Source organism: Zootoca vivipara, chromosome 10 (assembly GCF_965207765.1).
Source record: "Zootoca vivipara chromosome 10, rZooViv2.hap1.1, whole genome shotgun sequence".
NCBI classification, from domain to species: Eukaryota; Metazoa; Chordata; class Lepidosauria; order Squamata; family Lacertidae; genus Zootoca; species Zootoca vivipara.
Window position 1 is genome coordinate 38,257,105 of NC_142593.1, and position 12,148 is coordinate 38,269,252.

The 12,148-nt window shown below is 39.4% G+C and overlaps 1 protein-coding gene across 1 annotated transcript in view; it reads right to left on the bottom strand.

Moving 5' to 3' along the window:
- Positions 1-12,148, bottom strand: part of IPO11 (importin 11) — a 69,693-nt gene that overhangs the window by 33,281 nt on the left and 24,264 nt on the right. The window contains exons 13-22 of the mRNA XM_035100450.3: positions 11,415-11,505; positions 9,814-9,861; positions 8,999-9,104; positions 7,612-7,738; positions 5,209-5,242; positions 5,043-5,083; positions 3,727-3,843; positions 2,948-3,061; positions 1,475-1,590; positions 318-394 (exon numbers count right to left, since the gene is read on the bottom strand). Of these exons, the coding sequence (XP_034956341.1) occupies positions 318-394; positions 1,475-1,590; positions 2,948-3,061; positions 3,727-3,843; positions 5,043-5,083; positions 5,209-5,242; positions 7,612-7,738; positions 8,999-9,104; positions 9,814-9,861; positions 11,415-11,505 (871 nt within the window). The remainder of the gene's footprint in view (positions 1-317; positions 395-1,474; positions 1,591-2,947; positions 3,062-3,726; positions 3,844-5,042; positions 5,084-5,208; positions 5,243-7,611; positions 7,739-8,998; positions 9,105-9,813; positions 9,862-11,414; positions 11,506-12,148) is intronic.

Here is a 12,148-nt window from a genome sequence, read left to right on the forward strand (position 1 = left end):
ATGCACACTTAAACTGGGTAAATCCCAGTGGAATTTCAGCTTCTTAACTGTCCCTGGATTGCTGCTTTTATGAATGCAGAAGAATATGCAGCAAATATACAGACTGCAAATTGTGTACAATATATGATTCAGGGTTTGTTTTTTTAAATTGTTAGATCTTATCACTAGGCACTTCCTGAGAAGAGATGTACTTCTTCATCTGCTTATATGAACAAGTACAAATAGTAAATAGCATAGCACATTAAATACTGCTAGATAAGTTATGAATGTAAATGGTATCCATGCAGTTCATATAGATTTAAATATTGATAACTCACCAAGAAGAGCAGACATGTTCTGAAAAATTCGCAGCAACTCTGGGGTAAGGCAAGGGCTATTCTCTAATGTTACTAGCCTAGGGAAGGGAGGAAAAATTAAAAAAAAAACCCTCATTTATCATTGTTTCCATTAATATGTTTCTTCAGATCTTATTTTATGGTTTGTATTCTGAAAGACCTGCAAGAGGTATTGTAGCTTTTCTATGTCTGTTTGTCTGTATACCCTAGAACTCAATGAACATTATTATGTTTTTAAACTCCTTTATCAGTCAAACTACATACAAAGGTCATCATCATGTGATGATACTGTAGCTCCTAGATTAAAAGTGAAGCTTTCCACTCTGCTCAACTCTCAAGGTCAGCTGTTTCCAAATCTGTCACTTGGCTATCTAGACTACAAATAAATTTATTTATTTAAAACCATGTATAAAATGCTCAACATTCAAAAGTATAATGGTGGTGTACAAAACATAATAAAAAAACCAATAATAATACATTAAATTCAGCAGTAAAACCGGAAAGGAACTGTTGGATCAGAATGCAGGAAAGGGGGTTAGAAGATGCTGGAGTTTAACCCCCCCCCTTTTAAAAAAAATGTAGCTGCCCCAGTGACTTACGAATATAATACCCTACATTATGAGTGGGGAATCTTTTCTAGCCTGAGGGCCACATTTCTGTCTGAGGGCATGTGTCCATGGTGGGCCTGGCAGAAACAATAAATAGGTAGCACAATGAATGTGACTCTTATTTTCACAGGACAGGTTACATCGTTGTTGTTGTTGTTGTTTGTTGCTGTTGTTGTTAGAATTTATATACCCACAGGACTCAAGGTAGTTCACAGGATAAAATCAGAATATAAAACCAGACAAAAGCCACACACACACACCCCACAAGGATTATCACAGTTTGAGGGCCCATTCCAGCTCGGCTGAAGCTCTGAAGGACACAGGGCAGAGCGAGTGGCAGGCAGGGCCTGTGGAGCAATGGGGTGACCTGGAAAGAATCCCAAGGGCCAGATAAGGAGGCCCCTGGGCCAGAGGCTCACCACCCCTTCCCCACGCATTCTGATCCTTTAACAAACCCCAGTCACATTCCTTACCCAAATTCAAATATAAAATTGCTCTGGTTTTCTGAAGGGAGCAGCACAAAATGCTTACCACAATTCTAGTCCGTCTTCTAGAAGATACACATGAGGGGGCTGGGAAACATCAGTGCTTAGCTGAATAACCGGAAGCAGGAAAGGATAAAGATTCTTGCTATCTGCTCCTAAGCCCTGAAGAAATAATAACACATTGATCAGAACACCTGAGTACTTGCTGCTACAAACGGGATTATAATTTTTGAAAAGGCTTTCAGGACAGAACGATATAAGTAATTAGCCGCTATAAAAAGCCGGCAAGTGACTCTACTTTGAAGTAATTAGAACACTCAGTTTTTTGGATAAGGCTTGACTGAGTGGGATACGAACCTCAGAGGAACAGGATTAGATACAATACTGTATTCTCTGGTTCACAGACTAGATATGAAAAAGGGCGGCTTTCTCAGCTTCAACAACTTTCTTTTGTTGAAATGGCACTCTCCTGACTTTCACACTATGGTTCTACATCAAACTCCCAGGAAGCAACGGGAGCAAAACATGTACCAGTAAACACTCCAGTGCCCTCTTGTTCCAGTTCAGAAGACTGAAGAGAAAGATTGGGCAGGAGGCTCATTGCTAGGAAAATGGACTCTTAAAGAAAAAAAAATTTATCACAATGTGGCTAGCATGTCCCCCCCCTCCAAGAACACTTCCTCATAACACTCACCAATGAAGATTAGAAAGAATTCAGCTTTCACTTAGAAGTCACTAAGAGCTTGATTTATATGACAAGAGCTTGGGGGGGGGGCTGTTCCTGCCAATCTACACTAAATAGCCCTAAATTTTAATCCTGTGCTTGTGGACAGGCTATTGCTACTCAGGTAGAAATTCTACAGACACACTTTTCCTTTTGATGCGTTACACAGCCCAGGGACTCATAACTGGTGCAGAAAACAGATTCCAGGGCTAAGTCCTTAGAGGAATGACCCACATCAAATCCCGGTAATAACCTTAATGGTTTAAGTATATTATTGACTCTACGCAAGCTCTGTCCAAAATAAATTCCAGATAAATTGACAGTAAAAGGACACGACCTTGTGCAAGTGTTGCCAGCGTGTTTAAAGAACGGGTCTTTCAACTCATCCTGTGTTGATTTTGTGCTGACTGCCAATGCTAACCCAAGAAAATAATTTGTACGGAAAGGAGGACAGCAAGGAGGAGGAGCTGATCCAGACTAGTATCTTGTATAAACTTATGAGTAAAGGCAGTTGAGCTGCGAAATGTTAGGCTACTGAAAGCAGGGGCAGTGGGGGGGGGGGGGAGAGACATAGAGACAGACAAAGCTGGCCTGCTCAAGGCCCTAACAACTTATAATAAATATTTTGGAAGGAGGATTAACATTAGAGGAATGCACTCCTCTTAGGGGTTCAAGGTACGCTACAACATTTTGATGTGGGTTCCCACTTGTTCCATCTAAAGTTTAACAAGATACCGATATAACACAAGCTAATGATCAGAGAGGGGAAAGAAGAAAAAACATCAGATATTTTACCTGGACAAGATGTATTAGGGTAGTAAGGATAGCACACCTCAACATATTGTGCTCTTCACTTTGTTTCCAAAGGAGAGGTAAATACTGAACCAAGCATCCAACGTAAGGTCTTATCTGTGATTAAAATAAAGTGGTACAATTTTAAAAGTTACTACTTAAATTCTCATAGATTACAACCCTCCATGTAAGATTTTGTAGGAACAGCCTCGGGGGGGGGGAGGTTTCATAGGGACAAATGAATTAGAATTTTACTGTCTTTTTTCCCACTTACTGTCAGTTGCTTTGGGTCATTGCCACCCCCCACCCCCACCCCCACTAAGGAGTCCCACAACTGTATGGAAATCAACATCAATGCGTTCACAACCCATGGATAGTAAGAGATAAATTACTAAAGATAACAACCTCTACTTGCTTGCTCAGGAGTGCCTGGCGTGTGATGGTCCATGGGGTCACAAAGAGTCGGACACGACTAAACGACTAAACAACAACAACACTTGCTTGCTCAGGATCGGGACCCACATAGAATGCCTGAGAAAACATTCTGATGTCTGGCGGGTTTGTTACAGAGCTCTGAGTGGCTGGATACTATCAAGGTTCCCCCACCTGCTCAACATGTCTAAAGGGATTTGGCTCAAACAGTTCAAATGCTTAAAGCGAGGTTGGGATAGTGTTGGAACTGCAAATGCAGAAATAGTCCAATATTTAATGGTTTCAAAGTCTTGTGTTCCTATGAATTTAGAAGTGCAACAGTTTTCCCACACTCTGGGGTATCAACTTACTTGCACGTTGACTCTTTCGATTACACAAGACAGAACATGAAGAACTTGCATCTTTGTGTCACATTCTCTAACTTCTTGAAGAAGCTGAAAGAGCAGGGTAAACACAGATTCCAGATACTGCAAAAGAAAGACAACATGGGTATGAGTTAGTAAGGACACTGATACAGTTCTTAACCGTTAATTAAATTACTCTAGGGACCAGCAACAAAATATCTGGGTAGTGTCAGTTTAACATGGGAAATACTGGCCTGTGCCACATTAAATCCCTCTTCTCTGTTCCCATGGACCAAAGCCCCAGAACATCCAAAGCTACAAATCCTGACTTATCCACCACTACTTACACCATATTGCCCCCAGGCCTCACCTTTCTTCTCAGTTTTTCCTTTACTCAACATCTTACCATCTCTCTGCCATTTCTTTTCTCACATTGTACATTCTCTGTTCATTCCATTCCATGGGCCCCTTCTTCTCAGTCTACTTAATTTGCCCAATGAATTACAGTACTCTAGACTTCACTAATGGCACAACACCAGCAGCTGTGCCCCACTACAAAATGACTTCCTGTTGTCAAGCAGCAAAATGTAGGTCCAGCACTTCAGGAAAGGGCTTAAGAAGGTGAGGCAGAGACTTATAAACAGCCCAAATAAATACCTTGCTAAGAATAAACTATAGTACAGTGGAACCTCGGTTTATGAACACCTCGGTTTACGAATTTTCAGTTTTCGAACGCCGCGGACCCATCTGGAACGGATTAATTCACTTTCCATTACTTTCAATGGGAAAGTTCGCTTCAGTTTATGAACAGACTTCCGGAACAAATTGTGTTCATAAACCGAGGTACCACTGTAATCCCACCATGCAATGTCAGTGTGGTCCGCAAGATGCTAATCATATACAAAACAGGAACGTATTTTAGAGATCCTACAAATGGAATTCTATTATCCAGTGATGTGTCCAATGGTGACATTCTACTTGCACAAGAGATTTCTGCTTGTGCAACGTAACTTTTCTTCTCCTTTCCCCAGCACCCCTTCAAAATCTGAAGCAGATTGGGGGGGGGGGTTCAGAAAGAGATGAAGGGAAGGCTGCGCTGTGCAAGTAAAATTTTGCATATACAACATTTGATACAACTCTCAATTTCTACCCCTACTTCTTCATGCAACGTTCTAATGGAATTTAAATTTTCACTTCTTAAGAAACACTACTGAATCCTAACTACACCAAAGTAAGTGATTGCATTTCAATTAAGTGGTTTTACTTGCTTTTGAATTCAGTACATGACTGGGGCACAGGGGGGGGGGGTCACATGCACTTACTGGTAGAAACTGATCAGTCCTAAACTCGAAGTCATCCACAGGTAAAATGCAGTTAAGGAAAACCAAAATCTTTGTGCAGTTAATTTTTTGAAACGAGCAACATTAAACCAAAGCAATTTCAGCGATTCAGTTAACAACAGAATACTTTAAATAAGGAAAAGGATATTTAGTTTCAGAGTTGTGGCTGTCTCAATACGGACCTGAAAGAAAATAATTAAACAAGAACAAATCATGTTGGTCAGTTAGATTTGTTTATAAAACATTTTCACAAAGTATTCACAAAGTTGATACACAGTCCAACAAACTATATCTTTCATTTCTATTGGTTGATTCCCGCCCCGCCCCCGCCAAACAGGACATAGACATGGAATAACAAATTCAACTACTTGAGAGCTTTTAATTTAAGTCTTAAATTTAAGAACTTGAGAGACCATTTTCTCCTTAAACATTTCACCAAGTGTTTTTCACCTCCTTATTTTCACTCTTTCCCCAAATTTCTGATTTTTAATGTATCCAAAATGAATGTATTGATGTAATGAGCACACAACCTTTGTTTCAGATTTGACAATTCAAAAGGGTACTCAATTGTCAAACTTGAGGACACAGGGGAAATGTATTTGAAGGTTGTTTTTGTTTTTGTTTGGAACAGAAGATATTCTCATTGAGAAGAAAGAGAAAATTAATATTGTACAACTAGTCTGTGGTGGAAATTTTTCAGCGCAATATGGCTTTGCTTCAGACTGATATGCCTTACAATTGTATGCCTTATCTTTCTTATTAAAATTTTATCCTTCTACAAGGCTTTTTTCTTCCTGCTATTTGAACAAGCTGCCAGTCAGAACTACCAGTTCAGTTGCTGTAAACGGCTTTATAGGCAAACTTTATATCTTTAATTTCATAATGGAACACAATCTGAACTGATTTTGAGATGGATATACTTTGTTCAATTTAAAGATATACAGAGCAAATATATATTCAATGACAGATGGGTGGATCAAATATTACACAATCAAAATATAAAGAAACTGAAGTTTATGATCACAGCAAAACTATGTAGATGTAGTCAACTATCAAAGGCTCATTAATGAGCTTTGCTTGCATGAATGTGAACAGTGTAGTTATTCTTGTAAAACTTATCAGCTCAGTCCGGTAATTTGAGGGCCCAATCCATATATCAAATGTGATGCACTTGTGTTTTCAAGTACTGGAAATTTATTATATTATATTTTTTTTATTTATAGTTTGATATTTAAGTGCTTATTGTATGAGAGATGGACACTGGGTACTGGCACGTCTATTGATGGTGCACTATTTCTCACCCTATGCAATTCAACCATGAGAAGAACAAAAATATTTTCTTTACCGAGCTGCAGAATTGGAAGGCAACACTTCGTCCCACATTTATTTATGTTTCATATACTGATACACCATTTAATACCAATACAATCTTTAAGCAGTTTACAAAAACAACATACACAATAGATACAGATATAACAAATTACTGAACTGGAAAACTGCAGTAACAAATAAAACAATAAAATTCCCCAAAAGCAAAATGTAGCAGTACTTCTTGAAAACATCTAAACCTTCCCACTTCACCCTCCCTCTTGACAAGGTACAACATGACTCACAATATGCAGCAGCACTTACTAACACCCAGATCTGGTTGTAGATGGACTCTGAACCAATCTGACTACTACAGAAACACAAATCATTCAGTACCACTACTCATCCTATTTTTCTCCTACACCTCATAGACATCCACCATTACACACTATCCTACCATCCATCCAATCACTCCAATATCTCCCTCTCAATCACCTAAAGATGATCAGCAATCACTCCATCCATTCTACTAAATGTGCACTGCAAAAACACCAGAAGACAAATGAAATCAACTGACAGAACTGTACAAGATATCAAAACCAATGGCCACCCATCAAACAAGCAGATATATTGTACTAGACAGCAATCTGGCTTTCATCCAGGTTGTTCTTGCCCATCCAAGACTCTCAGTTGATGGGCATTGAAAATAACTGATCATTGCAACTCAAGCCCTGCCTACTGAATCTGGGTCTGGACATTTAAAGCAGCTCTACAAATGTGACTCAATGGACTGTCCCTCAGATGGTAGATATTGGCCTGCTGGCAAAGTAGGAAAATTTCTCCAATATACAGCATGAGCCATGATCTAATGCATACACGTTCTCCAAATACATACAACGGCAGATCATTATCACAAAATCAACTAGTCCTCTGTAAGGACTTGAGTGGTCTAGAAAAGTTTCCATCCAAAACTATAGTTAACTTTTCTACGGCTTTCAGGTGTATAGATATGATCAAAGATAATAAAACTTCACAAACAACTCGGTCTATGCATGTACTCAGAAGTGAGATTAATGAGACTTACCGTCAGGTAAGCCTATACAGAACTAAAGCTTGCGAGACCTTCCTAACACAAGAGCATGAACAAAAGCACATACTATTTGCAAGGTAGAAGAGAAAGGCCAGTTACATGAAAAATAAATACACTACAGAGTATTTGTCAAAGAGATTGATCTATACGTACCACTAAGTCTTGGTCTTGAAGCAAATTACAAATTGCTTCATACAGCATTGGTCTCATGTCAGACTTGAATTTCACAGAAATCCACTGTCCAATTAGCCAGATCACTCGCCGACGGATTGGTTTATACCTTTAAACATAACAAAAATTATTATGTGAAGAAATGGCTTTTAAGATTGTATTGCACTAAATTGTTTGAGGGTCAATATCGAAAATGCTTTTCAATAATTTCTACCAACGAAGTGTGAACACGTGTTTGTTTTTCTAATTAACATCAGAGTGCTCAGGTCTCCACCTCAGCCCCTGCAGAACACTGCAGAATAAACATGCCAAAGGTCTATTTCTATGGGAGAAAATACCCAATCTCTCAACAATAATTTCAAACAGGTAAATTTGCTTATTTAAATCATAGAATATTAATGTTGAAAACATTCCACGAGTGAAATCTGTTGGAGGAACAGATTCTGCTGTTTCTAGGATTCTTAATATTCATTAGTGTCAAGGAAAGAACTTTTATTGATATATTTTTTAAAAGCCCTTGAACTAACACCTTAGTTTCATAAAGACTGGTCATCAAGTTTTTAAATATTAACTTTTTAATCTATACTATGACACACCGTTAGCTATTCAAAGAATATTCAACATTACTCCTCGACAATACAGGGATTATGATACAGTAAATCTTAAGATACTTTGCATTACTGCAACCCAAGTGAAGTTGTTACTTAAAGAGCGCTGCCAAGATACATGGTGCTGCAGGGCAATTTACTTTATTTCAAGCCCCATAAGTCCTGCACGTTGCAAACCGCATAACATGGACAAAGAACTGAGAGAAGTCAGAGCAATCAAGGCAGCTGCTGGGCCAATAGCTGTGTCAGGACCCAGATCTAGAACAGGGGTCAGCAAACTTTTTCAGCAGGGGGCCGGTTCACTGTCCCTCAGACGTTGTGGGGGGCCGGACTATATTTTTTCGGGGGGGGGGGGGGAATGAATGAATTCCTATGCCCCAAAATAACCCAGAGATGCATTTTAAATAAAAGGACACATTCTACTCTTGTAAAACACGCTGATTCCAGGACCATCCTTGGGCCAGATTTAGAAGGTGACTGGGCCGGATCTGGCCCCCGGGCCTTAGTTTGCCTACCCATAATCTAGAACAAGGAGAGAAGCTATTGGAAAATTCCATGCAACTCAAAACAGGCATACTGCCAGATCAAAAGTTGATGCACCAATAAAAGATACTGCATATTTATTGCTTTTTTGAAAGCAGAGAAATCTACTGCAAATACCAACGTGAAAGTTAAGAACTGCAAAGCGTAACGGAAGAGTTAAGACTTCGTACCAAAGCTTGCAGAATTTATATTGACAGCCAACAGAAAGGGGCTTGTACCTGTTATGAGTGATTTGCAATTCCACTAGCAGCTGGTTTCTGAACCACTGATCGAAATCCACACTGTCAAATAGCTCATACGCTGCCAGTCCAACTGCATTGTACACTGAAGGGGGGAAGTGAAACAAAATACTGTAGCCTCCTTTGCAAAATGAATCTACTTAATTGAATGAAGTCTTTTAAATACATCAATTCAACAAGAAATGTAACTCAGTTGCAAGGGTGGAGAGAGAGAGAGAGAGAGAGAGAGAGAGAGAGAGAGAGAGAGAGAGAGAGAGATGGATGAATACAGCGGTACCTCACAAGACGAATGCCTCACAAGACGAATTTTTCGCAAGACGAATGCGTTTTGCAATTTCAATGGAGACTCGCAAGACAAAGTTTCCTATGGCGCGCTTCGCAATACGAATTTTTCGCTATACGAAGCGACTCGCGGGACGAATTAAATTCGTCTTGCGAGGCACCACTGTACAACAATATATGTGTGCAATCAGAACGGACTTCTGCAATGGGTCTTCACCTTTCTCCCCTTCCTGCCGTGGCCCACTTCCCACATGCAATGAGGCTTCCCCAGTTAAGATGGCATAGGAGTGCAGCTTTATTAAAAGCAACTTAAAAGAACCGTAGTTCCACAAACTACACCTCAAAAGCTGTATTCCAAAGCTGTTGCAGCCCTCCCAACTTCAGTTGATTATTCCAATACTTGCTTTCAAAATCTTGGAACTTTCTAATGCTGTCAGTTATTAGAACAGATTTAAAAAACAAGCAACTGTCAAGTCTTTCCATTTAAAATGCGGGGGAAAACCAGAATTTACCAGCATCTTTAATCAGCAGAGTTTGGGTATCATCCATGTTAGTGGGACCTGAAATAAAGCAAATGTGTGTGTGTGTGAAAAATAAATAATTAAAAAGCAAGTAAATCCATAATGCAGCAAAACGTATTTAAATAAATATCTTGTGTTCATTGCAAAAGCAGGGTTTCTGATGTGTAAAAATTTTTATTCTTCCCCTTAAAGTGGGAAGAGAGAATCTATGAGGGGCAAGTATTTGGGAGAATCACATAACAATATAATTTATTACATTGCATTGACGTAGAATACTTCAAAACACAAGGTAAAAATGTTAAAACGCAAATAGGATTTGAGTAAGTACAACATTGGGGGTTATCGTATTTTTCGCTCCATAAGACGCACTTGTTTTTAGAGGAGGAAAGGGGGAAAGCCCCGTTTTTTGGAGGATCAACTCACAGTTGTGCAGCTTCTTTAGGAAAGGGAGCAGTTTCTACAGTTTCCAGCCAGATAATCTAATCAGCCTGTCACATGTTGCTGAGGAAACAAACAGCCTCCATCTGCAGAACATTCAACAATGGAGGCCTGGGCAGGGGGGGGCGGGGCTGGAAAGGGAGCCAGCGATCAACCACACATTCACTCCATAAGATGCACAGACATTTCCCCTTACTTTTTAGGAGGAGACTTAGGGAGTCTTAGGGAGCAAAAAATACGGTAACTGTTTTTATTTCATTGTGAGATAAGGCAAAGGTATACAGGTGAAACTCAGAAAATCATCGAAAAGTGCATTTATTTCAGAAATGCAACTTATTATTTTTTCTTTTAATTTTTACAAATGCTTTCTTTTGGAAATTCCACAGTAATAAAACAAATAGTTACAATAATACAAATATAAACATTGCTATTACATTTCATTAATTACATTCCATTGATAATTGAGCCGCCTAATGACAAATAATTACAATTACAACAAATAAGGGCTTGACATATCTTGCTTGGCATGTCATGCATCTATCTCATATATTGGGTCTCACTTTTTAAGTTGCGTTACTGAAATAAATGCACTTTTCGATGATATTCTAATTTCCCGAGTTTCACCTGTAGAGGAAATAGAATATGCACCATGCAGTGAAATTAAAACCCTACTTCTGTATATTGAAAGACTGTGTAGAGAAGGTCGCAGGACCGCATTAGCGCAGTCTCCCCTTCTACACACCCCGATATCTGCGTGCTCAAACTACATCCAATAGAGAGTTCTCTTTGCACACCAGTGAACATGTGTGGAGCTCCTCCACATGAAGATAGACCCAGGCCAAATCCCGGCCTCTCCCCGTATGGAGAAGCTTTTCAGGCACACGTCAGTAGTACTGCTTCTGAAACAATTTAAATGTACAGGCAAGGGGCGAGCGCAGCTGGGGCGGGGCTTGCCTGGGTGGTGTCAAGAGAAATTGAGTTCAGTAAGCTGATTTGGAAAGTCTTCTAGAGTTTCATCCTTCTGCACGCATGCTTGACTACAAACAATACTAAAAGAACTAGAAGGACTATTATTTTACAATGAAAATGTTAAGTGCTGCTCCACACAATATATAATTTTAAACAAAAACTTTTTTTTAATTAAAAAAATGTACCTTGTAGAGTATGAACCATTTCTAGCAGAACTGGAGTGAGAGTCTGATTGTATTCGTGAAAAATATCAATGAAGAGCACTTCTGTGCATGGCTGGGGGGGGGAGAGAGAGAGAGAGAGAGAACTGTTCATTATAGAGGGCAAAAATATGCTAAGCAATTTCATTTTAAAAAGGAACTGTCGAGGAAAATGCTAAATATGACATGACAACAAATGTGAAAGATATCTTGTAATTATAAACCTTGGGAAATTGTTCTTAAAGGTATGATGAACTGAGCATTTACAAAGTAAATTAAGACAACTGAGCCCCAAATAAGACACAACTGACTGAAAATAATGAGTACAGAATTTGCTTGAAACAGCGTGAAACCCTGATCGTGACTGAATAGGGCTTAAGCTTTCAATCATTATGTGCCAATATTTCATCCATCACTAGCACTAGGTACAGCAGTTATGTAAGAGGTATAGATTATTTCACGGCTGCCCAAACTTTTTTCAAAGAGGGCCAGATTTGAGGAAGTGAACTTGCGTGAGGGCTGACCAAAGTTGTTGAGCTTGTTTTAGGATTTTACCCCAGGACATATACTGCCACGGAGGCCAGATTAAATTGACCGGCTGGCTGGATTAGGCCACTGAAACAGACTTTGGACTATTTGCTAAGCACAAGCTAAGACGTTGATCCAGCAAGCAACATGCTCCCTGCATCTTCTTTTTGACGAGCAGGGCAGGCACAGCT